At 54.6% G+C, this 25902-nt stretch overlaps 7 protein-coding genes across 7 annotated transcripts; 5 read left to right on the top strand and 2 right to left on the bottom strand.

The window, feature by feature from the left end:
• The first annotated feature begins 339 nt into the window (after window positions 1–339).
• BDY24DRAFT_383266 (60S ribosomal protein L14) lies at window positions 340–1999 on the top strand. The gene is made up of 5 exons (XM_076639643.1): window positions 340–431; window positions 698–709; window positions 1215–1334; window positions 1441–1676; window positions 1867–1999. Exons 2-5 carry the CDS (start codon window positions 704–706, stop codon window positions 1931–1933), a joined length of 429 nt encoding a protein of 142 aa, XP_076498135.1. The 5' UTR covers window positions 340–431; window positions 698–703; the 3' UTR covers window positions 1934–1999.
• BDY24DRAFT_383262 (pyridoxal phosphate-dependent aminotransferase) lies at window positions 1911–5347 on the bottom strand. The gene is made up of 18 exons (XM_076639642.1): window positions 5264–5347; window positions 5149–5186; window positions 5044–5064; window positions 4826–4958; window positions 4726–4740; window positions 4602–4618; window positions 4460–4535; window positions 4189–4354; window positions 4016–4103; window positions 3833–3921; window positions 3660–3752; window positions 3505–3577; window positions 3393–3425; window positions 3143–3304; window positions 3031–3054; window positions 2745–2926; window positions 2496–2651; window positions 1911–2399 (listed from the first exon to the last, which is right to left on the bottom strand). The coding sequence occupies exons 1-18, from the start codon at window positions 5322–5324 to the stop codon at window positions 2372–2374; spliced, it is 1455 nt and encodes a 484-aa protein (XP_076498134.1). The 5' UTR covers window positions 5325–5347; the 3' UTR covers window positions 1911–2371.
• Window positions 5348–5423: 76 nt separating this feature from the next.
• On the top strand, window positions 5424–6067 carry BDY24DRAFT_279209 (uncharacterized protein). Its single transcript, XM_076636961.1, has one exon. It carries the CDS (start codon window positions 5457–5459, stop codon window positions 5817–5819), a length of 363 nt encoding a protein of 120 aa, XP_076498133.1. The 5' UTR covers window positions 5424–5456; the 3' UTR covers window positions 5820–6067.
• Window positions 6068–8897: 2830 nt separating this feature from the next.
• BDY24DRAFT_383254 (ferric reductase family protein) lies at window positions 8898–11363 on the top strand. Its single transcript, XM_076639641.1, has 7 exons — window positions 8898–9114; window positions 9199–9304; window positions 9412–9491; window positions 9584–9619; window positions 9710–9781; window positions 9879–10338; window positions 10450–11363. The coding sequence occupies exons 1-7, from the start codon at window positions 9070–9072 to the stop codon at window positions 11034–11036; spliced, it is 1386 nt and encodes a 461-aa protein (XP_076498132.1). The 5' UTR covers window positions 8898–9069; the 3' UTR covers window positions 11037–11363.
• A 549-nt stretch (window positions 11364–11912) lies between these two features.
• PDS5 (sister chromatid cohesion factor PDS5) lies at window positions 11913–18831 on the bottom strand (the record flags this gene model as incomplete). The annotated part of the gene is made up of 28 exons (XM_076643209.1): window positions 11913–11984; window positions 12082–12427; window positions 12529–12617; window positions 12723–12803; window positions 12908–13054; window positions 13130–13241; window positions 13320–13425; window positions 13505–13556; window positions 13629–13760; window positions 13829–13949; window positions 14022–14224; window positions 14306–14464; window positions 14536–14656; window positions 14756–15114; window positions 15199–15332; window positions 15440–15509; window positions 15595–15643; window positions 15748–15900; window positions 16007–16096; window positions 16182–16246; window positions 16336–16484; window positions 16613–17096; window positions 17180–17266; window positions 17344–17470; window positions 17619–17869; window positions 18010–18100; window positions 18167–18273; window positions 18727–18831. 28 exons carry the CDS (start codon window positions 18829–18831, stop codon window positions 11913–11915), a joined length of 4062 nt encoding a protein of 1353 aa, XP_076498131.1.
• A 95-nt stretch (window positions 18832–18926) lies between these two features.
• Window positions 18927–23597, top strand: NAT1 (peptide alpha-N-acetyltransferase complex A subunit NAT1). Its single transcript, XM_076639640.1, has 19 exons — window positions 18927–19066; window positions 19153–19182; window positions 19252–19300; window positions 19411–19570; window positions 19746–19815; window positions 19934–20137; window positions 20255–20411; window positions 20575–20700; window positions 20788–20898; window positions 20972–21154; window positions 21243–21574; window positions 21664–21795; window positions 21880–21959; window positions 22051–22120; window positions 22242–22299; window positions 22383–22463; window positions 22557–22760; window positions 22844–22942; window positions 23017–23597. The coding sequence occupies exons 1-19, from the start codon at window positions 19004–19006 to the stop codon at window positions 23463–23465; spliced, it is 2658 nt and encodes an 885-aa protein (XP_076498130.1). The 5' UTR covers window positions 18927–19003; the 3' UTR covers window positions 23466–23597.
• A 44-nt stretch (window positions 23598–23641) lies between these two features.
• On the top strand, window positions 23642–25803 carry BDY24DRAFT_383247 (mitochondrial carrier). The gene is made up of 9 exons (XM_076639639.1): window positions 23642–23801; window positions 23896–23941; window positions 24072–24081; window positions 24166–24265; window positions 24496–24680; window positions 24788–25167; window positions 25234–25381; window positions 25448–25517; window positions 25607–25803. Exons 1-9 carry the CDS (start codon window positions 23751–23753, stop codon window positions 25619–25621), a joined length of 1005 nt encoding a protein of 334 aa, XP_076498129.1. The 5' UTR covers window positions 23642–23750; the 3' UTR covers window positions 25622–25803.
• Window positions 25804–25902: the final 99 nt, after the last annotated feature.

The following is a 25902-nucleotide window of genomic DNA, read 5'->3' as shown; positions in this document are numbered from 1 at the left end:
AGAGGAAGGTGAGCTCGAGCTTTGAGGAGAGACGGGCAAGGAGCCCTGTTTGCGGCAGCAAAAAATACTGGGGTTGTGCTTTCGGAAGTAGGAGAAAGGCTCAAAGTTATCAACCTTGTTACATAGCTCATCAACTTCTACAGCGAGTCAGTAGTCCGGTGGAAAGAGAGGAGGGGAGAATGCGACGCGTCGTCTCCAAGCTTCGTTCTTGCGCCCTCGAGGTCAAAATCTCAACCTCAAACAGCTGGAGACTTCAAATCTGACATCCCTCAAAAGTTTGGGTCGCTTTTCCTTCAGGTCGGAGGCTGAGGAAGAGGAAAAGCAGAGGCAGAAGGAATAGCCTCCGCGCAGGGCGAGCTCGAATCGAGTCGAGCCTCTCCTTCCTCTCGCCCTTGCAGTTTCTCCCCAAGCCCCGTCCTTCACCTACCTTCGTAAGTTTACCCTTCCTACACCTTCACCCTCTCCTCGTACGCCTCCCCACCTTCAACAAACCTACATCCTACGGAAAGAAAGAGAGCTGACCTCTCTGTCTCTCCCCTCCTCGTCAAATTCTCTTTTCGCGCCATCCTCCTTCCTTGCCCTCCTCCTTCTTTCCTCCTCCAGACTTGTGAGTAGGCCGAAACTTTCGTCTTTTTTGCTCGGCGAGACGAGAGGAATGAAAAGCTGACTTCTGTATGTTTTCTGTTCGATCTTGAAGCCTCAAATGGCCGTTAGTACAGATCTCTTCCTTCTCATGGCCTCTTCAAAAAGAGTCGAAGCTCGCTCGTTCGACTCCCCTTCCCCTCCCTCTCCTCCGCTCGATGGACTCCACGGACTTAGGCTTGGAGAGCTCAGGATATGCGTGTTGAGCAGTAGAGGTGGTGATGCAGTGGATGGGAGGTGTAGAAGCTGGAGGAGGAAGGAAGGGAAGGGAAGGAAGGGAGAACAGCACACCAAAAACGACCTCACCTCCCTTCCCAATTCACCCATACCCTATGATCCTACACGTCCCACCCACCACCTCAGCATCCTCCCTATCCACTCCAGCACACCCTCAGCAACCATCCTCCAACTCGCTCCATCCTACCTCGGTTTCAGCTGCTACATCAACCGAAACCTCCTCTCCCAAAACGCTCGACCTCAACCTCACACACCTCCTTCCGACCTCGCTCGTTCTCCTCAACCATGGATCCTGACTCCTTTCCCTCTTCTCCCACCTCTTCTTGATCCTACAGCCCGTCGAAGCCCCCTCCACCTTCAAGCGATTCGTTCAGGTCGGACGAGTCGTCCTCATCCAGGATGGACCCTCCGCCGGCAAGCTCGCCGTCATTGCTGAGGTCATTGACCACAAGCGTGTACGTCCTAGCTCCCTTCACTCCCTCCTATCCAACTCTCCACACTCTCGAGAACACGCTCACGCTGTTTCCCTCTCTCGTTTCTTTCTTGGTCGCGTTGGAACAGGCCCTCATCGACGGACCCTCGACCTCGGTTCCCCGACAGTCGTTGACCTTCAAGCACATGATCCTCACCCCTTACCTCCTCAAGTCTCTTCCCCGAGCCGCTGGATCTGCCGCTATCAAGAAGCAGTTCGAGGCTTCGGACGTTGTTGCCAAGTGGGAGGCTTCCGCCTGGGCCAAGAAGAGATCCGCTCTTGAGCGAAGGAAGAAGAGCTCGGATTTCGAGAGGTTCGAGATCATGTGAGTTCAACGTCTTTCTTTCTTCACTTGGGGACTGGTTGGGTGTCTCCTGGGAGAGGGGCACGGCTGGGTGGGGTTGGGTGCGAGGAGATGGAATCGAGCGAAGGGAGGGAGGGAAGGAAGGAGGGTCGAGAAGGGAGGAAATCGAAGAGCTGACCTCTTGCTCGTTCGTTCGTCTGCTCCCACCCAGGCTCCTCAAGAAGACCCGACGAGATGTCGTCAGGAAGGCTATCTTCGCTGCCAAGAAGTCCGCTTAAAGCGTCAACTTTACGGTTTCGCTGAGAGGGGGGTTTGATGAGCTATGGAATTAGTTGCACGACCGACCTTTTCTCCGACGTTGCGAGAGCGAGAGGGAGAGAGTGAGAGCTGGAACAGCTTTCTCGAGGTGTCGCTGATAGGAGAGAAAGAGGAGCGATGGCCGTGAGTTTGACTGGAGGAGGAGGGAGGGAGATGAGCTTCGTTGAAGGAAGGGCTGGGACTTGGACTCTCGGAGGGACGAGTCGGATTGAGAGGAATCTTTCCCAGCTCGAGACACTCGTCTTCTTCAGAGACATCTGCAGTCTATGTATCTTCGATGTTGAGCTCGCTCGCCAACTTGTAAGCGTGACTTGCGAGCGCTGTTTCCCTGTCGTTTGAGTCGAGAGCTCAAACAACGACGCATGGCATCCTTCCTTCTCAAGCACCCGAGCATGTCTCTACTTCTTCTTCAACGTAGGAAGATAGCTGAACGAGCCACAAAGCACCAAACAGAGTCAGTGCTGCTCCTACAACTTCGAAACTCGAACGAAAAGAAACGCGTCGCCGCCTCGTCAAACTCACCTCCCATGTCCCTCCCCCGTCTTCCCCCTCTTAATCAACCTCTCAATCGCATCCATCCCCTTCTCAAGCTGAGGCATCGGAGGTCCAAACGACAGTCTCACGAAGTGGTGGCAAGGCGAATGGAAGAGGTCCCGTCGTTTCGAGGGGTTGACGTCGCTGCGAGGCAAAACGAAACAACAAACGAACGCGAACGGTCAGCTCAAAAACAGTAGGAAAGAGAGAGGGAAGAGAGGGGGTTGGGGAACTTACAAGAAGATCCCCGGAACGACGATACACTTCTCCTTCAACGCTTCCTCGAAGAAGCTGAGACCGTTGTTGAGCGGTTCGGGGAGGGAGGAGAGGTCGAGCCAGATGTAGAAGGTTGCGACGGGTGGGATGGAGACTGGGAGACCCATTTCGGAGAGGCGTTGGAGGCAGTAGTCTCGTTTGATCTTGAAGGAAGGCAGGAGGGGCAGGAAGGGAGGCGGAATCAGTTCGAAGCCACGACGCGCGCGACGAGTCAAGACTTGAAAGGACAGGGAAGAAGGGAACAAACTCGGAAGTGATCTTGAAGGGAGATCTTCGGAAGTCGAAGGTTGAGAGAGTGTCAGCTCTCGGGACTTGAGTCCTACCGCGAAAAGAAAGAGCAGAACAGAACCGAAACGCACAATATCTCGTCGAACTCTCTCCGGCTCGAGTAGCTCCAAAGCAGCGACCTGTAACGGATGGTTCGCTCCTCCGTCGAGGAACGAGCCTGACTGACTAACGGCACTGATGAGATCCTTTGGTCCTACGATCCAGCAAACTCGCCAGCCTGGAAGGCGGAAGCCCTGTTGGAGAGCGAGAAGAACAACGCGGTTCGGGAACGAGTGAGTGAGGCAGAAGAGGAAGGGACTGATAGCGGAAAGTGATACGTACCTTCGTGAGACCGTCAATGATCACGACCGAGTCCTGTATATCATCAACGCCGAGGACGAGATCAGCTCGAGTCGGAGACGAAAGAGGAAGGCTCGACGTGACGCGAATGTACCTCGTTGACGTCCTCGACTTCGGCTGCAGCGGAGAGGGATCGTCCTTTGAACTCGTCTTCGTACATGTAGAATCTTATTGACGAGTTTCAGAACGAACTAGGGTTTGGTCAGGGGAGAAAGATGTGGGAACAAGAGACAAGAAAGCAGGAATTACGAGTAGAACTCATCCAAAACCACGGTGACCTCCATTTCACGAGTCATCTGGACGAGGGAGGAGAGTGAATCTCCGGCGATGACTTGGCCAGTACTACAGATGGGCAGAGCAGAGCAAGTTCAGCTCGAGAGATCAGAGTTGGAAAGGAGAAGCAAGGAAGACGAGGGACGAACGGGTTCCTCGGGTTGGACGCAACGACGACGGAGAGACCTTTCTCCTTGACTTCCTTCTTGAGCGACGGGATGTCGAGTTTATAAGAGTCCTTTTTGAGATAAATGGGTAAAAAAAAACAAAGGTAAGTCTCTCGTTCGAGAGAAGATCGAGCAGGAAAAGAGTCAGAGGCAGAGAGAGCTCACCTCAGCAGTAAGAACAGTAGGGATCGGGATGAGTCTCTTGAACGAGGTGAAGCAGTCCGAATAAGCTGTGTACTCGGGGAGTTGGTACCTACCAGGCCAAGTACAGAGAGGTGTCAGCGACGAAAGAGCGGTAAGCGGAAGACAAACTCGAACGCGTCGATTTTGGAACGTACCCAGCAAACACATCTCCAACGACAGCAGCGACTCGACTCATCCCTGCTCTCCCCCCAGGGACGACACAAACGTTCTCGAAAGTGTACTGTGAAGCCTTTCCCGATCGGTGAAGGGTGTTGTAGAGGTGAGCGATCTTTTCTCGGAGAGGTTTGATTCCGGTCGTTGCTGAGATGGATCGAAAGATGACAGAGAGCATAGAGTCAGCATCGAGGGTTCAAGGAGGACGTATGTGCGTTTACTCAGCCGTGAGAGCGGAGAGAGGGAACGAACGCGCATACTCGTTCACGTTGATGTCCTCGAGGGAAACCGTCGAAAGTCGAACGGGAGCTCCAGGGATGGGACCGACCTGTTCAGAAAAGGCAAGACGGTCAGGCGAGAGCCCAATTCTACTCAGGCTATCCGCTAGACTTACCTCAGGTGCTCCCTGACCTAACGATCAGCGAAAGAAAGAAAAGTCGTCGATTCAGCGACCTCGTCATCCCTCTCGAACGCGGTTCGCTCCTCCAGCCTCAACCTCAACAACACAAGACGCTCACCCATGTTAGCCCACTCTGAAAGATCCTCACGATAACTTCTGGTCAGCCTTTCGAGAACCTCTACTTCATCGCCCTCGTCGAACCCCTCCGACTCACTCACCCAGATCAGTGTCCGTGAATCCGTTCGCTGCTGCTCGATCTGAAGTATAGATCACTCCCGTCGAGCCTGGATGCAAGACTCCAGGGATCGTCTCTTCCTCAGCTGAAGATTTGCCGGTTTTGTGGTTGCCGTGCTGGAGAAGGAAAGGAAGGGAGGAGAATCAGCGAGAGGAACCCGAGGCGGTGAGAGGAGGGAGGGAGGGGTGGGTTAGAGCTCACGCCTGGGTGATCTCGGAAGAGCTGTAGCAGTACACAAGGAGTAGATCCGAATCAGCTCTATATCCTGAGAGGTCGAACGAGCACGAAAAAGGAAGAGGGAAGAACCTGATGAGCTTCAGAAGTCGCTTCCGTCCCGAGCTGAGCTGATGAGCTCGAAAGGAAGCGTCGAGAGAGGTCAGCTCGAGCCTCCCTAGGAAGGGAGAAGGCGTGAGAAGCTCACCAGCAGCTACTTTGGAGACGGCTTGAACTGGGTGAGCGATCGCTGAGACGAGGGTATCCATGGGGGAGAAGAGGGGAGGTGAGAGTTGGAGGGGAAGGAGGGAGGGTGAGAGCGTCGAAATAGCCCTAGCCTCGAGCTTCTTCGCGACGTCACCAAACAACTTTTCGAAAGAGGTGTTTTTCTGCTCGAGGATATGCACGCAATCAGGACGATTGATCAGATAATGCGAAAAAGTGCTATTTTGTCGAGACCGCGGAGGCAAAGCGAAGAAGTTGAAGGAGCTTCGACCTTTCTTTCGAGCTCACCAAAGCTCACCTCAACCTCCCACCCTTCCTTCCTTTCCATTTCCTTCCCGACAGCTATGGCCCCCAAACGACGACCTCTGGACCCTACTACTCGACCGAAGAACGCCAAGAAATCTCGTCAGGTCGTGAGCTACGACTCGTTCGAGGAAGCTTTGGATGCTGGAGTCGTTCAGGAGGAGAAGGGAGAGCGGTATCGAGTCGGAGACAAGGTGAGTTTCAGCCCGCTTCTTGGAGAAGGTTTTCCACTCTGAGAGAGAGCTGATGGGCTGATGTTTGGTGTGGTGTAGGCGATGCGACATTATGAGGAAGCTGTGAAGCTCTACGAGCTTGCGATCAGTATGGATCCGAGCGCTTTTGAAGGACATTACAATCTGTTCGTTTACTCCTTCGCCTCTCTCTTCTAAAGACAGACCATCTCAGTCGATGTATACCTATTAGCCCTGACTTAAAACTTCCTTGCTCATCGCCTCCCTCAGAGCCCGAGTGCTCTACCACCTCTCCACCTCCTTCCACCTCCCTCCGACCTCCTTCTCCCTCCTCTCGACCTCCATCTCCCACTCCCGCCTCTCCCTCACCCTCACTTCCTCCCCTCAACTCCTCTGCGACTCATCTTACAACCTCTCGGAAGCTCTTCTCAGCTTGGCCGAGTTCGTAGAAGACACCGAGGACGGACGGGAAGCGGAGGTCGAAGGTTGGAGGAGGGAGGCGGTCGCGTTCTTGGAGGTTGTGGCTGGGAAGCAGGAGGAGATGATTATCGCTCAGAGCGAGAGGGAGGGAACGGTTGGAGGGGTGGATGATGGGGAAGGAGAGGGAGATGTAGAGATGGGGATGGGCGATGAGGAGGAGGAAGCTGCACCGGTTGGGGACGAGGAGGAGGAAGAAGGAGGAGACGCGGGTGGTGCTTCGTCAAGAGTTTGGGAAGAAACAGGTTCGTTAAGGGTCCTTTCTATTAACTCCTACTCACTTCTCGTCTCTCTCAGCTCACCTTCGAATCGATCTCTTCTTTCCTCTGACAGTAACCACCCCCTCCCTCTACCTCGACACCCTCCTCTCCCTCCTCACCGCTCTCCTCCTCCTCCCCTTATCCCCAACCCCACCCCTCCTCCCTTCAACCCTCTCCAAACTCCAATCCCTCTCCCCCTTATGCACCTCCTCCGGAACCCCTCGAGACTACGATATCCTCATCGCCGAAGCAACCGTTCGACTCGCTCTCCTCCGTCTCGCGTTCGACGCGTCCCCTTCGCAACAGGGGTGGGAAGACGAAGCTCGAAAGATCATCCACGTCCTGGAAGCAGCTTGGGAATCGATCAAGAACGTACCGACGACGGCGATGGCAACTCAGGGACCGACGGTCGAACTGGAAACGAAGGTCTCTCTTGTTGCCGCACTGGGAGATGCGCAATCCTTGCTCGCCAGGCTGCTCAGGATCCAACTCCTTCAACCTGCTTCGTGGCCGATCACACCAGCACGCTCCCAACCCGTTTGGTCCCTCCTTACAGCATCCACGACGTCCTCCAACCTCGCTTTATCACTCCTTACTCCTCCTCCCTCAGCCTTCCCTTCTTCAACCACGCCCGATCCAGCGACGAGTTCGATCCTGCTCACGATGTCGACCCTCTCCCTCCTCCGAGCCAACCTCTCCCTCCCACCGTTCTCCTATCCCTCAGCGGTAACCAACCGGGTCACGTTGCTCAACAACGCTGGGACGTATGCGAAACGAGCGGTGGACGCGAGTGGGTCGAGTTTCGCTTCGACTTCTTCGTCTTCCTCCCTCGGGAAGGCGTGTGTTGTTGGATGGGAGAAGGAACGAATGGGGAGGGACGCGGTTTTAGGGTCTTGGAGAGTTGGGTTCTGGAAGGGTGATTATTCGAGTGCGCAGGGTGGGGTGGAGGAGTTGGTGAAAGGAGCGAGTCGGAGAGGGATGAGGAGGATGGATGTGAGCAGGTTCTTGGAGGAGCTGAGGGAGGAAGAAGGAGGGTTGATGGCCGAGGAGGAAGCGTTCTGGAACGGAGTGGGAGGGGTTCTGAGTTGATGGGATGTGATATGGGGTCGTTGTTGTTTTTCTGGAGAGAGAGAGAGAGACGCGTCGAGAGGAGAGATTGCTGGTTCACCGAGTTGAGCTCGAATTAGATTCGGGGTTTGCGCTGCGAGGGTAACGAGACAAGTGAAGCTTTGAGACTCGAGATTCGGGTGTAGCAAATTACATGAGAAGAGAGCTTGCGGTTTCTGCAAGGACAAAGAAACGAGAGAAAACTCGAGGCTCCCTCCCGGCCGCTCGACGGGTCGCTTTCTGGCTTTCGCTCTGCAGATTCTCACTCTATGATCCAGATATCCTTTAACTCAAAGAAACATTAAATGCGATCTACAGAAACCTCTGACGCGCGTCGAAGCTAAATTCAGGGGCAAAGTAGTCTTCGCAGCAGGCCGCTCCTTCTTCTTCTCCTGACACCCTCCCTTCTTCCCCTCCACTCCCACCCACCCCCTCCCTCTCCTTTCTCGCAGGTTCTCGGTTGAAGGGTCGTCGGTTCGTCGTTCCTCTCTTCCATTCTCCCCCTTCGACAACCCCAGCCGTTCCCTTCGACAACAACCCACCGCTCCGTCCCGGCGCCTCGCTCGTTTCCCTTTCACCTCCCCCTTCCTTTCAAACTTTCCAACTCAAACCGACTCTCTTAACCCACTCTCTAATACGATCTCTTAACGATGGACTCGCCCTCGCTCAACACCTCCTCTCTGATCGGATTCTACGGAGCCTGCGCCGTCGGACTCGTCTTGTTCGCCCTCGCGGCTCATCCGAGGTTCCTCGCTCGCGTGCTGGCTGGGAAACAGGCGGGAGAGTTGGCGAAGGGGTGGAGGTTGAGGAGGGGAACTCGGGCTGGGAAGGTGCAGGGGGAGAACAAGGAGAGTGGTGAGAAGGAGGAAGAAGGGTGAGCTCGCGTTTCTCCTTCCCTTCCGTCCCTTTGTTTTTTGGTTTGGTTTCGTTCTGGACAAGGAGGAGGAGGAGCAGGGCGGGTTGGGAACCCATCGGAGCAAGATATGCTTCCGAAGTGCATACATACGAGATGACTGCGCTCTACTGCTGCTTCCGTAGGAACTAGAGAACCCGACGCCGTCGATCATGTTGAACGATCGTCGTCCCTCCAACTTCCGACTGAAGCTCACGCCTTTCCTTCTTCTTCTTCTTGAAAACCCAGCTACGACCCGAAACTAGGTCCCTTCGGCTTCTCAACTCCCATCCCCCTCTCGGCTCCGACTCTCGGGTACTCGACCTCTTCCTCCTCTCTAGCTTCCCTCCAACCCACCTCCTCCCCTCCCCCTCACCTCCCCTCCCTCCTCCCCACCGCCTTCACCCTCCCCCTCCCCTCGTTCTTTTCTTCCAAGCTCGGCCTCAACCTCACCGTAGGAGAAACGTTCGTCCTCCTCGCCTACGCAACCCTCGTTGCCTTGGCGACGTTCTGGTACTCGGCTCCAGGGACGGATCCGACGAGATCGGGACTGATAGCGATGGCCCAGGTGCCGTTGGTGGTTGGGCTTGGGGTTAGGAACTCGGTAAGTAGTATGTAGTGAGAGGGAACGAGGGGGAGGGAGAGAGAGGATTGGGCTGATTTGTTGTTCGTTTTCTTTTGGGTTCAGATTGTATCAGCTCTGCTGGGGAAGGGCAGTGAAAAGTTCAACTACCTGCATAGGTTCTTGGGGAGGTCGATCTTCGTGGCTTCGACGTTGCATGTCGCACCGTATCGTGAGTGTTCGTTGTCGTCGTTTGGGTTGAGACGCACGCGTCCTCTCCGAGCTCGCTTTCTTTTTTTGACCGTTTCTTTGTCTTTCTTTTGGGGTGGTGGTTCGCAGTGCACAAGTACGCTATCGACGACGATTTTGTGGCTCAGCTGGGGAAACCGGTGATTTCCACAGGGTGTTTTGGTTATATCGTGAGTCTTGTTTCTTCTTTCGTTTCGAGGCTGAGTCGCGTCCAGTTTTGTCTCTGGCTCACGTCTTCTCCTCTTCCTCTTTTTCTGAACAGGCCCTCATCCTCATCTCTCTCTCGTCGATCCCGGTGGTTCGTTCTCGTCTTCGTTCCAAGACGCGTTTCGTCTTCGTCGAGCTGACCGACCTCTCCTGCTCCCCTTTCGTTGTGCTCGTCAAACAGATCCGACGCAAGGCGTTCCAGTTCTTTCAGATCTCCCACTGGATTGGGATGGTCATCCTTCTCGTCTCCCTCGTTCGTTCAACTCTCCTTTCTTCAGCCCGCGTCCTCGAACCGACTCCCTCGAGCTCTCGACCTGACTTCTCCTTCCCTCCTCCTCCCTCTTGACCAGTCCGTCCACGTCCCCATCTGCCTCCCCTTCACCCTCTCCTCCCTCTCCCTCTACTTCCTCGACCTCCTCCTTCGGCTCCTGTTCAAAACCCAAAACGCCTTCCTCGGAACGCCCGCTGTCCTCCTCCCTTTATCCGACGGCCTCACCACCCTCCTCGAGATTCCCTCGCTCACCACCGGTTGGAGAGCAGGTCAACACGTCTATGTTCGAGTTTTCCATCCAGGAATGGGACTGGGGAAGATGTGGGAGAGTCATCCGTTTACGATCGCAAGTGCGGGAGCGGAGGGGGAGGGAGACGGAGAGCCGTTGAGGGTGTTTGTGAAGAGTGTGAAACGGGGCTGGACCGAGAGGTTGTTTGGGTTTGCGAGCGATGGGGAGGTGGGGACGGGGGAGGATAGGATGAGGTTTGGAGGTGCGAAGGGGGGCAGGAGGTGTAGGGTTTTGGTTGAGGGACCTTACGGTTCGTTTTCTCTCTCTTTCTTTCTTTCTTTCTTTCCTCTTCGGTTCGACGCGTCCCGCTGACGCTTCCTCTCTTCACTTTTCCTCTTTCTTCCTCGATTGTCATTTACAGGCGGCACAGGCAACATCCTCTTCTCGTCCTTCTCCTCCGTCCTCCTCGTCTCAGGCGGCTCAGGAATCACTTTCTCCCTCGCTCAAGCCCTCTCCCTCCAATCCAAAGCGCTCCTCGGTCTCGTGAGAGCTCGCTCCATCGATCTCGTATGGATCTTTCAGTCGGAAGCGTCTCTACAAGCGTTCATGCCTTACCTCCTCCCTCTCCTCAACAACGCGTCCTCCAACAAGACTGCTTCCTCCTTCAAAGCCCTCAAAATCAACCTCCACATCTACATCACTCGACCCTCCTCCCAATTCGCTTACGACCCTTCTCTCTCCACCACTCTCCTCCCCGCTCACGACCACCTATACATCCATACGGGGCGGCCGAACCTCTCCGACCTCGTGAACGCCAAAGTCGAGGAAGCAGCGATGGAAGCGAAAAGGTTAAACGGAAGGGGGGTCAACCCTTGTGGGCTTGGGATTGGAGCGTGTGGACCGCAGGGGTTGGTGAGGAGTTTGAGGAATGTGGTTGGGGGACTGAAGGGGGAGAGGATGGGGGAGGTTGGAGGGGTGGAGGTTGTGACGGAGGCGTTTGGGGTGTGAGGGAGGGAAAGGAAGTCTCTCGGGTTGAGCTCGAGGATCTACTGGTTTGGATTCGGTTTGGTTTTGTACACTGGGTCGTACTCATTGCTTTGCTTGTTAGCTATCGTTGTTGTTCGTAGATCGTTCGTACCAACGCCTGCAGTTAGTTCCTCAACGCCCTTGACGGCGCGTCTTCCTCATCTCGTTTTACTACCCTTGGAGTCGCATCTGCTCGCTCTATATCTACCAAGCTGGATTGTTCATAGATACCATCACTTTTTTTTCGTTTGCACTTGCTGCTGCTGGCATTTCATGGATATGTTTCTCTCGAGTTCGAGAGTTCGACGACCCAGTCTCGTCTCGAGGAGGGCTCTTGGTTCGTTCTCTCAAGAACGGGACGGTGTCGTGCGAAGAGATAATAGATTGAGATCATGTGATCGTAGGCGAGAGATTCGGTAGACTATACTAGGCGAAGCGCGACGACTCTGAGTGGTGAAGGGGGGACGAAGAGGACGACGCGTCGAGATCAGCTTGTGGTCTGTGAGGCGAGTCCGAGAAGAGGAGGACTCACTGGTTCGTGAATGGAGCTGGACAGGTGTATGTCAACCGTCGATGGCGGAGGAGACGGAGACCGTCGACGATTTGTTGGGCTGAGACGGATGGTCGAGGAAAGGACGAAGAGGAGAAAAAGAAGCGAGACAGGATCTCTTCGCTCACGATCTGGCAGAGTTTTCAGACAAGGAAAGAGATGATACTGATCACATCATCGGAAGAGAGATACGAGAAGGAGAAATCAAGAGAACAGCCTGAACGAACCGAAACCGAAAGTAGCAAACCACGTCGACACCGTCGCCCTCCCTCCGCCCTCGTGCAAATCGAAATCAACAAAAAGCAAGATCAATCCTCCTCCATCGCTTCCGAATCTTCCTCCTTCGGTTTCGCCAGACGAGGTTTAGGTTTAGGCCTCGGCTGAGAGGTTGAAACGAAGAGCGGAGGGAGAACGGGGAGTCAGCCTCGAGGATCTTGGACGTGAGAGAAGTACAAGCCAACGAGATACGAAACGAACCTTCTTGACCTCAGGAGCAGCAGCAGCAGGCTTACGTCTCCCACCTCTTCCCAACACCGGCTCCTCCTCCTCCTCCTCCTCCTCCTCTGAACCACTCGCCTCCATCTCCTCGTCTCCTTCCTCCTCCTCCTCCTCGTCCGAATCCCTCACGACCTTCTTCTTCCCCTTCGCAGAGGTAGTTCCATTCTTCGAGGACGGAGCGACGGCCTTTCCCTTCCCTTTCCCGTTGGTGGCGGGAAGCTTCTTCGGAGGAGGCGAGGCGTCGTCCTCCTCTTCCTCCTCCTCCTCGGATTCGGAAGGTTCCTCTTCGGAAGAGTCGTTCTGACGCTTCTTCTTGGCAGCTCGTCTACAGAGGAAGATAAACGAGCGAAAAAAGATGCGTCAGTACCGATTCTAGACGTTCGAGAAAGAATGGGGGAGTCGAAGAAGGAAAAGAGAGGGACTCACTTCCTCGCCGACGAAGTTCCAGCAGCAGCCTTCCTCTTGACGGGTGTCCTCTTCTCTCCATTCGAAGCGGGAACCTTCTTGACCTTCGGCTGTTTGAAAAGGAGAAGCAACCGATGGGCAAAACTCAGCTCTCTTTCTCTTCGTTTGAGGTAGACTCGACGCGTCGACACGTCGAGAGGCGAACCAGAACGAACCTTCACGTCCTTGACCGTCTTCCCAAGCTCCTTTTTGAAATACTTGAGTGTCTCCTCGTGAAGGTAGATCTTGATCATGTTCTGTTCGAGACGAAGACGGCAGACGAAAGAACGAAACGGCGACGAGAGTGAGGATCCGTTCTTCTCTTCGAGGAAGTTTGGAAGAAACTGAAGAAGCAACGAACCTTCTGGACATCCTCGTTGCTCCCAAGAGGCCTGAAGAGATCCGAAGGCATCGAGATCTTCCCAGGGTAGTTGTCGATCGTCCAGTTGGCGGATCGAGTTCGAGCTTGGATGATGTGCTGAGCGAGTTCTCCGACGGCGTAGAGGTTCTGTAACAAGGAGAACGGGTGCAAATTCAATTGGACGAGAGCACAACTGGAGAGTGGAGGAGACGACGAACGAACCTTGTTGTACTCGGGATCTCGATCCTTCACCGTCTTAACCTTGGCCGCCAGAGCGTAGAGGAGAGAGACGTTCTCCTTCACCATGACGAGATCGAGGTAGAACTCGAGGTACCTGGAAAGTATGAAAGAAGAGGAACGATCAGTATCGAGTCGGGTTGAGGGAGGTGCGAAAAGAGACGCGTCGACTCACTTCGCGATGCTCTTGAGATCCTCTGGTTCGTTGGTGTAGTCCGGATGATGAGCAAGCAGATGGATTAATCGCACGAAGATGAAGTCGTAGTTCTGAACTTTGAGCTCTGGAACAAGACGAAAGAGGGAAAGAAACGCGAATGGTCAGCCGAACGAACGAAAGTCGGAGCAGAAGAGGGAACGGACCTTGACTGATAGTAGCAGCAGTTTGCATGCATCGTTGGATCGTGTTCTTGGCCTGGAAAGATGCACGAACAAAGAGTCGATCAGTAAGGGAGGGAAAGGTCGACGAGACGAGTTGAAAACTCACGATGTCTCGAACGTCCGGTTCGTCGTGAGCGGTGAGGAAGAGCATGACGTTGTAGGAAGCAGGAAGCTTGTTGCTGTGAAGAGCTTGGCCGAGTTTCTTGACGAATTCGAGTCGAACCCAGAAGCAGGGATCCTGTCGAAGCGAGGAAGAGGTCGGGACGTCAGCAGGGAAGGAGGGACGAAGAGGGACGGACGACTGACCTGAACGAGCACGGCGAGAACGAGGAAGCTGGGAGCGATCATCTTGGCGTATACTGGGTAGATAGCGAGTTTGAGAAGGCATCTTCCTGCTTGAAGTCGAACTCGAGTCTTGATGTTGGATCTGGGTTGAGGAAAGAGAAAGGAAGGAGTTGGTGAGAAGGTCGACGCGTCGAAGAAAGAGAGCTGAACTCACCCGTCCGTCAAGCTAGCAAAGGAACCCCTCTTCGTCAAGATAGTCAGGAGAAGGTTGATGACTGGAGTAGCGATGGCCGCAGCTTCGTTGGTTCGAGCGTGAGCAGCGCATCGGTTGGTGCAGAGCTTGAGGGAGACGAGCTTGGCTTTGGCTCGAGGAGTGAGCTCTTCCTCTTCAATCCATTCGTCCTCGTCGTCCTTGTTCTGGATTGAGAGAACAAGAGGGGACACAAATCGATCAGCGAACGAGAACGGTAGGATTGAAGAGAGAGAGTCATCACTCACGTTCTCGTCCGGGTTGGCAAAGTTGTCGAGAATGAACTTGGTGACCAGCTCGCTCTGATCCTCGAACGCGTCTGGTGCTGAACGAGCGATCTCCGAGAGAGCGGTGAGGTGAGAGTGAAGGAGCTTGTCGTCGTCGTCGGCCAGAGAGGTGGCGAGAGTCTAAGCAGGAAGAAAATGAGGGAATCAGCTCGACTCGAGGAGCGAAGGGGAGAGCAGAGAACGGGACTCACCTCGGAGAGATCAGGAGTCAACTCATCGGCCTTCTTCGAGTAAGCTACGAGTCGAGCAGCGAACTTGGCTTGTCGAGCTGTTCCCTCGAGGGCGAAATGCATCGCTCGATCCAGCACCTTCCTGCAAAGACGGAGAGACGAACGAGAACGATGGTCAGCGATTCGTCTTCCCGAAATCCACCCTTCGTTTCGAGCCGAAAAGACGAGCAACCAGACTCACTTCTCCCCCGTCTGCGAACTCGAATCCAGCCTCTCCAAGTGAGCCAACGCCTGCAACGGCACCTCCGCTACCTTCGTCCCGCTCTTCTCGTCCAAGATCACCTTCCCCAGTTCGCTGACGTGAGACTTGAACATCGCCGGACACTTCTTGGAGATTGTGACGAGGATGAGCCTGGCATTGTTGGAAGCGTCTGAAGCTGCTTCCGAAGAGGAGGAGGACGAGACGGAGGAGGAGGTCTTTTGGAGTCGTTTGAGGAGGGTGGGGATGGAAGTTTTGTTGATGAGAGGATAGGAGCATCGACGAAGGACAGTGGACATGGTTGTGAGGAGCTCAGGAGGGCAGCGTTTGATGAATTCGGCCTGAGGGAGAGGAGATCGAAAGAGAATGAGAGAGTCAGAAGAAGAACGACGACGAGAAGAGACAACGAAAGGAGACGAGCTCACATTCAGCTTGACGAGGGTCTTCAAGTCCGTCTGAGGGTCCATCGCCGACTTGAGAACCCTGTAGAGTCGATCCTCGTTGGCCTCGGCGAACTTCTTGAGATCCGAGACGGCTTTGGCGGGATCAGAGAACTGGGCTGGAGATGCGAGAGAAGAAGGAGGCAGACGCGGTCGTGTCAGCTAGTCCCTCTCCCTCCTTTCTTTTTCGAAGGGCGAAGTACAGCATAGGCACACGAGGACTCACGGGAAACAGTCCGAATCACTCGATTCAGGTCGGCGGTGATCTTGTCTTCGTTCTCGTCGATGATTCCTCCCTGTTCAATTCGAGGGCAACGAGCGAACCGAGTCAGCACGAGGGACGAACGAGAAGGAGCTGCAAGTGCGGCGAGGAAAACGAACGTTGTACTGCTGACAAGCGTGAAGAAACCCAGGCCACTTGGTTCGGATGCTGTTTCGAAGACGCGTCGCAGGTTTGAGAAACGAAGGTCAGCGTCGGTTTCGAGGTCGTCCGTGAACGTAGAGGGAAAAAGGAGTGTAAAAAGACAGACTTACGCATTGAAACCAGCGACGTGCAACAAAGCCTGTTTGCTCTTCTCGTCCAACCCTCGCATGACGAGCAGGAGCTTGTCGACCCAAATGACCTCCTCGTCTCCCTTGACCGGTAAGGGCAAGATCCACTTTAGGAGGGTTTGCTCTATTACTTCCCTGATCGATACCAAGCAAGCGTCGACGAGAAGGAGGACAGTCAGAGAACAGGTCGAAAGAAAGGAGGCGACGTGACGTGACGAGCAGGAGAAGAAGAGAGACGAACCTGACGGCGGCGGAGGAGACGTTCAAGCAAGAGAGGATCTCGTGAGGAATCCATCCGAAGAGCGAGATAGCAGCTGGGTCGTTGTCCTCGCTGGAAGGTCGGAGAAAGGGAAGAGGTCAGCCGATGGATCGAAATGAGAAGCGAAGGGGAAGAGAAGTGAGACGAGAGGACGCACATCTCTGGGAACGCCAAACTGTAGAGCTTTGCAACACTGTGTATGGCTGCTCCTCGAACGGGGCTCTGGGGAGTAAGAAGGAAAGAAAGTCGTTCGTCAGTCCGAAGAGAAGGAGGCGAACCGAGACGGGTGAAAAGAACGGGTCGAAACCCACCCTCCTGTCCATCATCCTCGCGCTCAAATCCTTCAACGTAGCCTTCGTAACATGGTGGAGTGTGGTCTCGTAGTCCAGATGTCCAAAGATCTTGCAGGTCACCTCTCGAACGTGCTCTTCTGGGTCGCTGAGCTTGATCTTGAGGAGGGCTGTTGGTTCGGCGCGTCGAGAAGCGAGAAAGGAGGTCAGTCCTCGTCTCCCTCCTTCCCTTGTGCCGTCATCAACCCAAAATCCACCCCATCAAGAGTTGAAGACGAAAAAAAGGCAGCAAACTTACGTTCCAACTCAGCCTTCAACTCCGACCCTTTCCCGCCCATCATCTTTCCAACCTTCTCCACCCACCCTCTCCTAACCTTCCACTCAGCATCCTTCCCCCTTCCCAACCAAACCACCCAACTCTTTTTTGCCTTGGAAACCACCTCAGCTCCTCTCGCACTCCCAAACACCTCTCCCAGCGTCTCAACCGCAAGCAACCTGTGGAAAACATCGGACGTCTCCAGTTCGCTCTCGAGGATAGGAAGGGTCGAGAGTAGCGGGATGGGACAGTATTGAGCTAAAGATCGGATGAGGGAGTGAGCCGAGAGGATGGCGTCCTTCGTTGCTGAGGAGATGGCTGGAGCTTTGGAGGAGTGGGCGAAGGCTGAGGTCGAAGTGTGTTTGGATTTGGCGTTTGGCGGAGGAGAGGAGGAGCCGTTGGAGGAGGGAGTTGGGGAGGAGGCTCGATCGTGGGAAGGAGCTTGAATGAGGATTTCGAGGAAGTACTGGGAGTGGGAAGAGGGAGAGGAGTGGTTCGTGAGCTTCGAGGAAGGAGAGACGCGTCGAAGTTTGAAAGCGAGGAACTCACCTGAGCTATGCTTCGTTCGATCTTCTGAGAAGGGTAATCGTACTCGCACACAGCTACTGCCAGTTCCAAGGCTCGAGGATGGTGGGACTGTGTCGAAGGATGAGAAAGGATGAGCTCTCGAGAGAGACAAGACGGGACGCGTTCTGGAAGGAGAAAGAACTCACAGGTCGATCCTTGTCGAACTGATCAAGCAAGATCTTCCTGACCTCTGGACTGACTGTTGCAGCTTCGTCGATGAGGGTGGTGAGGATATCGGTCATGTGGTCGGTGAGGGTTCGAGGAAGGTCGTATCTGAAAAGAAGGAGGAAACAACGTCGGTGAGCTCACTCGTTCCTCCTCCCTTCCCTCCCTTCTGCCCAAGACGGCCCCCAACGCGTATCTGCACCCATCGCACACTCTCCGCCAATCCTTCGATACCAGATTTAGCTCCAAGACTCACCTAACCAGATCAAAGAACTCCTTGAACATCCTCGAGACCAACGAGTCCTCTCCTCCTCCCTCGTCGTCGTTCTCCTCCGCGTCGAGCATGAGGATGACACTCTTGCAGGTGGACATGCTCTCGATGAGGTAGTAGTACTGTTTGTAGAATTCGTTCTTGGTAGGGTGGGTGGCAGCTCGAGCTCCGGAGGAGGTAGATCGAGAGGGAGTGAGTTGTTGGGAGAGGAGGGTGAGGATGAAGGTGAAGATGTCCTGGAGGCAGCGGAGGGAGCGAGGTGGGAGAGAGACGGAAGAGGAACAGATCAGCATGATGATCAAGGAGGCGGAATGGCGAGGGGAGGAGGATAGAGGGAAGGAAGAAGAGGAGGAGGAGGAAGATGGAGGGAACTGACCCTGATTCCTCTCGAGTCGTAGGGAGCATCGGGAGCGTAGAACTTGAGGATGTCTGCTATGCAGCATGCTGCGAAAGCTTTAACTCCGGGGCTGTAGACAAGGAAGATCTCGGTCAGCTTCCCGTAAGCGAAGAAAGAAGAGGACGAAGGGACTGACTCTTTGTGGAAGAGGATTGATCGGTGGATGAGCTCTGTTCGGACAGAGGAGAGGGAGGTGAGATCGGTCGCGTCGGGATCGAGCTCAGAAAGTTCTTCGTGGAGAGTCTGGGGGTTGAAGGGAAAAGAAGAGTAGGTGGTCAGCATAAGGTAGAAACGAGGAGCACGGATGGAAGCGAGGAAGAGGCACAGAAGGAAGGAGGAGGAGGAGAGGTCGAAGGGAGGGAGCAGGGAGGGAAGGAGGTGAGCTCTGAGGGTACGATCCTGCCTTCCCTTGAGCTTGTTCGAGAAGAGATCGCGCTCCTTGGAAGAAGAGGTCAATATCATGTCGACTAATCGAAAGGAAAGAGTATACAGCCCTCTCCGTTGGACCAATCCACGAGAAAGAAACGAAGGGGAGGAAGGAGCGTCCGAGCTTCCACCTTCTCTCTCTTCCTCTCCCTCTCCCTCCCCTCCCTCGAGCTTCTCGATCTGCCTCGTACCTCCCAGAAATATACACCCCTTCTCAACGCGTACAACCCGACGCGAACTTGTCCGAAAAAGAGGACGCAGAGAACTCACCTTGAGCTTCTTGAGGAGAACGTCGGTTGAGGCTCCTGCTCCCTTCACGATGAGCTTCTCCTTGAACTTGAGCTTCGTTCGCAGAGACTGAGATTGGGACGGCATCTCCCTGGCAAGAGGAGAGAGGGGGAGAAGGAGCAGAGAAGGATGGGATTCGAGGGAGTGGCGGTTTGAAGGACAAAGGAAGGAAAGAGGAAGGACGCGACCTCGAACTTCGAGGGAGACCGGTCTGTCTCGACCTCAACTCCATCTCCCTTTCTTTTCCTTTTTTCCCGTTATGCCTCCTAAAGATACGAAGAACCTCCCCGCTAAGGAAGAGGCCCTCTTCAGGACTCTCATGGTGAGCAAATCTTGAACTCTCGTCCTTCGGACTCGAAGCTGACCACTTTTCGCATCTCCTCCTTCCTTCCTTCGCTCTCTTTCCAGTCCCAGTACGAGCAGAAACTCTACAAGAAGGTTCGTTCGGATGTTTGGCTAAAGGCTTCCTTATCGTATCTAACCTACCTCATTTATCTCTTCCCCCAGGCTGTTAAAACTGCCGACTTGATCCTCAAAAAGTGTCCGGACAATGGAGGTGAGGGCTGCTCTTCTCCCCCTTCTCCTTTCCTCTCCTTCGCCCTCAGAACACCCCTCAGCCTCCCCCGCTTGCTTCTCGGCTGCTAATCCGATGCTTCTTCTCCTCAGCAACCATCTCGATGAAGGCTCTCGTCGTCTTCCACACTCCTGCGACGGCGGAATCAGCTCCCAACGCTGTCGAGCTGTACGAGAAGGAAGGTCTCGAGCTCGCCGCCCTCGGAGTCAAAAAGGATAGCGACTCGCAACTTTGCTGGCACATCCTCGGAATGTACGTCTTTCTACCTATCTGTATTTGGAGAGCTCAAGGTTCAAAGGGGCAGGCGAGGCGGGAGGGAGGGAAGACGATGGAAGGTCGAGCTCGCAACTCTCCTCAAAAGTCGAGCTCTTGTTCACATCTCTCTGAGCTGATTCCCTGCATCTCCTTGTTCCTGAAACTTCCCCAGGCTCCACCGATCCAAGAAGGACTACCTCAAAGCCAACCAGTGCTTCACTGCAGCTCTCAAGTGCGATCCTGTACGTTTCCTCTCTGCTTCGCTCTTCTCCTTCGCCCTTCCTTCTCTTCAGCCTTCCTCCTCCTTGCTCGCAGAACAGCTCACCTCACACCTCGTTTTCTAATCCTCCTGGCAACTAGAACTCCCTTCAAATCCTCCGAGACAACTCGACCCTCTCCCTTCACCTTCGAAACTATCCTCTTCACCTCGCCAACCGAATCACCCTTCTTCAGCTTCGTCCCAACGAGCGACGCAACTGGATCACTCTCGCTCTCGGCTACGCTATCAACGGAGAGCCAGATAAGGCTGAGGAGGTTTTGGAGGGACTGAGTAAGATGGTCAAGGTGAGTGCTGGCTTCTGGGATTCGTCGAGAAACGATAAGGAGGGAGAGGAAGAAAGAAACCAGTCGAAGCTCACCACGTCCTCCTTCTCGCCGTTTCCTTGTTGGCTTCGTTCCCAGGACCCTCCTTCTCACGACTTCGAAGAGTCTGAGCTCAACCTGTTCAGAATCCATCTCCTCATCGAGGCGAAGCAGTACACTAAGGCTTTGGGCGTTCTCGAGACGTGTGTGAGGGATCGAAGGATCGTGGATGCTGTTTCTGGGATGTCGTACAAGGGTGAGTTCTTTTGTCTTTTCCCTCATCTTCAACTTGGTATTGCTCTCATCGGGCCCTCGCGTCGACGGCGTCCTGTTGTCGCGGGTTGAGGACGAGGGTGGACGCGTCGCCCCGAGCTTTGAACCTGACTTCTTCGGCCCTCTCTCCTGCTTTTCTCTCTCAGCTACCTGCCTTCACGAGCTCGGACGAAAGGACGAGGCTGAGGATTGCTTCCGAGCTCTTTTGGAGGAGAACCCTGATTGCCACGAGTACTACAAGGCTTTCTTGAACAACAAGGGTTTGGACCTCGGTTCGTCGCAACTTTCTTTCCTCGTCCTCGTTTATCGCTCGAGCTATCGACTGAATCTAATTATTGCTTTCGTAATCCCTCCGACAGACAACGTCACCGACGAGACTCGACCCAAGATCCTTCGAGCTTTCGAGCTCCTCAGCTCGCTTTACCCTCGAGCCTCCGCTCCTCGTCGGATAGCTCTCAACTACGCTACGGGTACGTTTCGGGTCCCTCCCTCGCATTCTCTCCCACTCTCAGAACTGAATCTACTATGGTGTTGTTCCTTCAGGTCCCGAATTCCGAACTCTCGTCGGAGCCTACCTCACCGCTGGCCTCGAACGAGGAGTTCCCTCCCTCTTCTCTGACCTCAAGGGCCTCTACCACGACGAGACCAAGCGAGCCGTCATCGGAGAGCTCGTTGAGAAGTTCAGGACCAACATGGAGCAGAAGGGATCCCTTTCGGGGGAGACCGGTTCGTTTTATCGGTGCTCTCTTGTCCGTTCGACGCGTCCCTCTTCTCGAACTCACCCTCCCTTCACCTTCGTTCTCGTTGTTAACAGATCATCTCCAACCTCCTACCACCCTCCTCTGGACCTACTACTTCCTCTCTCTCCACTACGCCCACCCAACTTCGAACCCTTCCCCTTCCCCAACAACCTCCCTCTCCCTCCTCTCCAAGGCCGTCGACCACACGCCTACTCTTCCCGAACTCTTTACCGCCAAGGCTCGAGTGCTCAAGCACGCTGGAGACTCTTGGGGTGCTGCCGTCCAGATGGAGGAGGCTAGGAGGCTGGATGGTCAGGACAGGTTCTTGAACTCGAAGGCTGGAAAGTACTGGTTGAGGGCTGGAGAGGAGGAGAAGGCCTTGGGCGTATTGGGTTTGTTCACCAAGGTTAGTAGCCTCTCTCGAGTCTCGATCGGTGTGGTGGGAGCTCGAAGCTGACCTCGTCTCGTTTCGTTTCTGACTTTTGATCTGAGCAGAAGGACGCTCCTTCGCCAGCAGCTGATCTCGTCGAGATGCAGTGCCTCTGGTTCCTCGTCGAGGATGCCGATATGCACCTTGCCACTGGAAACCTCGGAATGGCCTTGAAGCGGTACCACGAGATCCAGAAGGTTCGTTTCGATCTCGACTTCCGTCGCGTCGACTTCTTTTCCTGACCTCGATCCTTTCCTCCCGCGCTCGATTTTCGTTCTCAGGTCTTCGCCGACATGGACGACGATCAGTTCGACTTCCACGGATACTGCCTGAGAAAATTCACCATCCGAGCGTACCTCACGTAAGTCTCCTTCTCCATCTCTCCCTTTCTTGATTCGCCCTTGTTCAAGCACGGCGCTGATCTTCTTGTGCCTCTGCTTTTCCTTCGATAGTATGGTCGACTGGGAGAACGACATCTGGTCCAGTGCTTCTTACGTCAAGGCTGCTCTTGCGGCTGCTAAGGTTCGTCTCTTTCTCGTTCCCTCTCTTCTTTCACCCTCTCTCTCCCCCTCTCCGGCGACGTCGTCCAACCCGAGATCTCACGCTGATCTCGCCCCTGTTTCTCTTTCTTTTGGCTTCTCAGATCTACGTTCGGATCTCGGACGAGCCTGATCTCGTCAAGAGCGCCGCGCCTTCTGATTGTTCGTTCTCTCCCTCGACGCGTTCGAGTTGGGATGCCAGTCCGCTGACTCGCTTCCCCTCTTCCTTTGGATTCCATTTACAGCTGGAATTTCCGCGGAGGACAAGAAGAAGGCCGCTCAAAAGGCTAAGAAGGCTGCTCTCAAGGCTGCTGCTGCCACCAAGGGTTCGCCTCTTCCTTCCCTCCCTCCCATCCCTCAATCTTCGACTTCTCAATTGCTGACTCCCTTCTCCTCTCTTTACTTCGCTCCTCTTACAGTCGCCGCCACTGACAAGAAGACCGTCGCTGCACCGGCCGACCCTCCAGCGCCCAAGGACGAGGACCCGAACGGATCGAAACGGCTCACCTCCGCTAGCCCTCTCGACGAGGCTGCTAAGCTTCTGAAGCCTTTGGAGTCTTCGAAGAAGGCTGCTTCGATGGCTCCCGTTTGGATCGCCATCTACGAGGTTGCTGTTCGACGAAGTAGGTTTTCTTTCCACTCGATTCTCGGGACGCGTCGAGACCGATTGCTGATGCTCTCGCCCTTTTTTTACCCTCGTTCACAGGCAAGTTCCTTCAGGCTGCCAAGGCTTTGCATGTTCTCAAGGGACTCGATGCTGAGCACCCCGAGCTGCATCGACTTACGGTTGATTTCCAGATCCGAAGTTCGTTGTCTACCTCGTTTCGTCCCCTTCTCTACAACCCCACGCTGACCTCTACCCTCGCCTTCTCATTACAGCCTCCACCATCCTCTCCACCCTTCCCAGTACCACCTCCTCCCTCATCACCTCCACCCTCGCCTCCCTCCTCCCTTCCGACTTCACCACTCCCGCCGCTTTCACCACCGCCTTCCTCTCCACCCACCCCACCTCTCCTTCCCACATCCTCTCCTCCGCTCTGTCGCTCCGACTCGCCTCCGTCCCAACGCCGGAAATCGAATCGGTCGTCTTCCAGCTCCTCTCTTCTCAGATCTCAACTCCCTTGAAGGTCGCCGTCCTAGGACTCGAGCTGCTGGAGAAGATCGGAAGCGAGAGGGTGGAGGAGTACCGAGAAGTCGCGAAGGAGAGGTGGACTCTGGCTCGAGTGCTGGATACGAAGGAGGAGAAGAGGAAGACAAAGAGCGATTGGGAGGAGAAGGAGAAGAAGGCGAAGGAGGAGGTCAACGGAGGAGACGCGAAGGATCTTTAGACGTTTCCTTTTCAGTCTAGTCTTTAGAATCGGAAAACCTACTTGTGCTACTTTTGCACAAAACCAATGCTGGTGCTCTCTGAGAGAAAGCGCAAGTTTTGCCTCCGAGTCAGAACCCGTTCAATTTTCGCCACCTGAGACCCCCTTCGAGCTCAACTTTCGAGCTCACCACCCAACGGCGACTTTCCCTTCCCTCCTCTCCTTTACCCTTCTCCTTCCTTTCTTCCCCCAGGACCCTCTTCTAAGACGGGTTTCCTTTCGTTCGACGAGTTTTAGAATCTATAGATGGGACACGATGGAGGAGTTTCAGGAGCAAAAGACCTGGCTTTCGGTTCGGTGAGCTCTCCCTCCCTCCTCCCTGCCTCCCTTTCTTCGCCGCGCCCCCAAATTTTTGCTTACCCGCCCTGGGACGGTTTTCTTGGGTTCTTAGATAGCGGGATCTTGTGCGAAAGTGTTTGAGCATCCATTTGACCTTTGTGAGTCCCGTCTCTTGAGTTCAAAGAGGGAGGGAAGGAAGCGAAGAGGGAGGGAGGGAGGTGGTCGGGGAGGGAAGGAAGGGGCGTCGAGAGCTCGCGAAACTGACTCGTCTCGTCTCTCTTTCTGCAGGCAAAGTTCGGTGAGCTCGACTTCTTGACCTGCAAGTCTTGTATTCGAAAGTCTGAGAGCTAACGCTTCCTGCGACTGCTTCGACGGACTCCAGGCTGCAGAGCCAACCTCCAGACAAGGCTCTTCGATACACTGGACCTTGGGATTGCTTCAAGCAGACTTGGACAAAAGAGGGAGTCAGAGGATTGTACAGGGTCAGTTCAGGCATCGAGCTCTTGTATGTTTGGAGCTGAGGGAGGGTTCAGAGAGCTGGGAAGGAGCTGGTCGACCCTCATCTCGTCGAGCTCGACGCTCCTTCCTTCCTTTCGTCCTTCCTCTCCCTTCTCCCACCGTTCTGCTTTCGCCTTCTCGCAACTTCCACCAGTGCGTACCAATCCAGGTGTTCTGACTGCCTCCCTTCTTTTTTTTTCTTCCTTTTCTCCAGGGTCTCTCAGCACCCATCGTCGGAGCAGCAGCCGAGAACGCTTGTCTCTTCCTCGTCTACAATCAATGTCAACGTCTGATCACCTTCGCCAAAGGATCGGATCCCAGCACTCCACCACAAGACAAAGGTCTCGATGAGCTCGCTCTAGCAGCAGCTGGAGCTGGAGCCGTAGCCAGTTTTATCCTGTTCGTCCCTCCTCCATCTCGTTCTCTTATCTCGCGTCATTTGCAAGACGTGTCGTGTCTTTTCGACCAACTTTCGTTCAGCTCTCTTCTCGTTTTTGCTTGTTCAGTACTCCCATCGAGCTGGTCAAAGTCAAAATGCAGGTCACCCTCCTTCGAGCCGAAAACCTAGCTCTTCTCGTCAACGGATCGAACCCAACCAGCAAACCTCCTCGTCCAGACTTCTCCTCCCTCCCTGGACCCATCGCCATTCTTCGTCAAACGATAGCCAAGAACGGCCTTCGAGGACTCTGGCTCGGTCACTACGGAACGCTGCTACGAGAGACGGGAGGATCTTCAGCTTGGTTCACGACGTTCGAGGTTGTGTCGCGGCTGTTCATGAGACGGAGGGAGAAGGCTCAAGGGTTGGAGAGAGGAAGCATCGGGAGGAGTGATCTGAAGGCTTGGGAGCTGTGTGTTGCTGGAGGATGCTCGGGGATGGCTTACAACAGTGAGTGCAGTCTAGATCCTTGATCAGTGCGTTCCGAACTGACGACGTTCGCTCGTTCGTTCTCAGTCGTTCTCTTCCCTGCCGACACCATCAAATCCGCCATTCAGACCAACGCCGAGCTTCGACCCGATCTAGCAGCATCCCATCGAGCTTCTTTCCTCGGAACGGCTAAGGAGATCTTCGCGGCGAGAGGAATCAAGGGTCTTTACGCTGGGTGAGCCCTCACGCGTCGGTTCCCACTTCTCGACTTTGCTGACCTCCTTTCTTCTTCCCTCCACAGATGCGGCATCACTGTAGCTCGTGCTGCTCCTAGCAGTGCCATTATTTTTCTCCTCTACGAGAATCTGGTGGTCCGTCCTTTTTTTACTCCTGAACCGTCTCTTTCTTTCCAAACCGCGTCGTGCTGACCCTTCTCCCTTTTTCGCTTTCGTACGAACAGCGGAACTTCGCCTGATCTCTCTGATCTTTACCTTGCATACCCCAACGCTTTCATTTTTAGACATACCCTTCACACTATTGCTACGTATACTTCGCCCATGGGTTCTTGGTTTCTTTCAACGAAGCGGCGAGAAGAGAAGAAAGGGACGGAACGAAGGGAGACGCGCCCTCTTCCCGACTTCCTTCCTCACATCAGCCTTCTTGGAAAGCTACTCCTCTTCGAGTATCAGCTATTTGTGCTACCAGTAGATCATGCTCTATAGTCCGAGCACGAGGAGAGACACGGGGAGGAAAGAA

Source organism: Mrakia frigida (genome assembly GCF_051309035.1).
Source record: "Mrakia frigida strain ATCC 22029 unplaced genomic scaffold BDY24scaffold_9, whole genome shotgun sequence".
Classification (NCBI taxonomy): domain Eukaryota; kingdom Fungi; phylum Basidiomycota; class Tremellomycetes; order Cystofilobasidiales; family Mrakiaceae; genus Mrakia; species Mrakia frigida.
This window is presented reverse-complemented; position numbering and strand designations above follow the sequence as displayed.

Coding starts and splice junctions, on each gene's coding strand:
- BDY24DRAFT_279209 (XM_076636961.1), top strand. CDS start 5,457: ATGCACGCAATCAGGACGATTGATCAGATAATGCGAAAAAGTGCTATT.
- NAT1 (XM_076639640.1), top strand. CDS start 19,004: ATGCCTCCTAAAGATACGAAGAACCTCCCCGCTAAGGAAGAGGCCCTC. Junction 19,067..19,152: donor CCCTCTTCAGGACTCTCATG/GTGAGCAAATCT, acceptor CTCTCTTTCCAG/TCCCAGTACGAGCAGAAACT. Junction 19,183..19,251: donor AGCAGAAACTCTACAAGAAG/GTTCGTTCGGAT, acceptor CTCTTCCCCCAG/GCTGTTAAAACTGCCGACTT.
- BDY24DRAFT_383266 (XM_076639643.1), top strand. Junction 1,335..1,440: donor AGGTCATTGACCACAAGCGT/GTACGTCCTAGC, acceptor GCGTTGGAACAG/GCCCTCATCGACGGACCCTC. Junction 1,677..1,866: donor TTCGAGAGGTTCGAGATCAT/GTGAGTTCAACG, acceptor GCTCCCACCCAG/GCTCCTCAAGAAGACCCGAC.
- BDY24DRAFT_383247 (XM_076639639.1), top strand. CDS start 23,751: ATGGGACACGATGGAGGAGTTTCAGGAGCAAAAGACCTGGCTTTCGGT. Junction 24,681..24,787: donor GCCGTAGCCAGTTTTATCCT/GTTCGTCCCTCC, acceptor TTGCTTGTTCAG/TACTCCCATCGAGCTGGTCA. Junction 25,382..25,447: donor ATCAAGGGTCTTTACGCTGG/GTGAGCCCTCAC, acceptor TTCCCTCCACAG/ATGCGGCATCACTGTAGCTC.
- BDY24DRAFT_383254 (XM_076639641.1), top strand. CDS start 9,070: ATGGCCCAGGTGCCGTTGGTGGTTGGGCTTGGGGTTAGGAACTCG. Junction 9,620..9,709: donor CTCTCTCGTCGATCCCGGTG/GTTCGTTCTCGT, acceptor CTCGTCAAACAG/ATCCGACGCAAGGCGTTCCA. Junction 10,339..10,449: donor TTTGGTTGAGGGACCTTACG/GTTCGTTTTCTC, acceptor TGTCATTTACAG/GCGGCACAGGCAACATCCTC.
- BDY24DRAFT_383262 (XM_076639642.1), bottom strand. CDS start 5,324: ATGGATACCCTCGTCTCAGCGATCGCTCACCCAGTTCAAGCCGTCTCC. Junction 5,187..5,263: donor CGTCTCCAAAGTAGCTGCTG/GTGAGCTTCTCA, acceptor CGAGCTCATCAG/CTCAGCTCGGGACGGAAGCG. Junction 2,400..2,495: donor ACGGGGGAGGGACATGGGAG/GTGAGTTTGACG, acceptor TGGCTCGTTCAG/CTATCTTCCTACGTTGAAGA.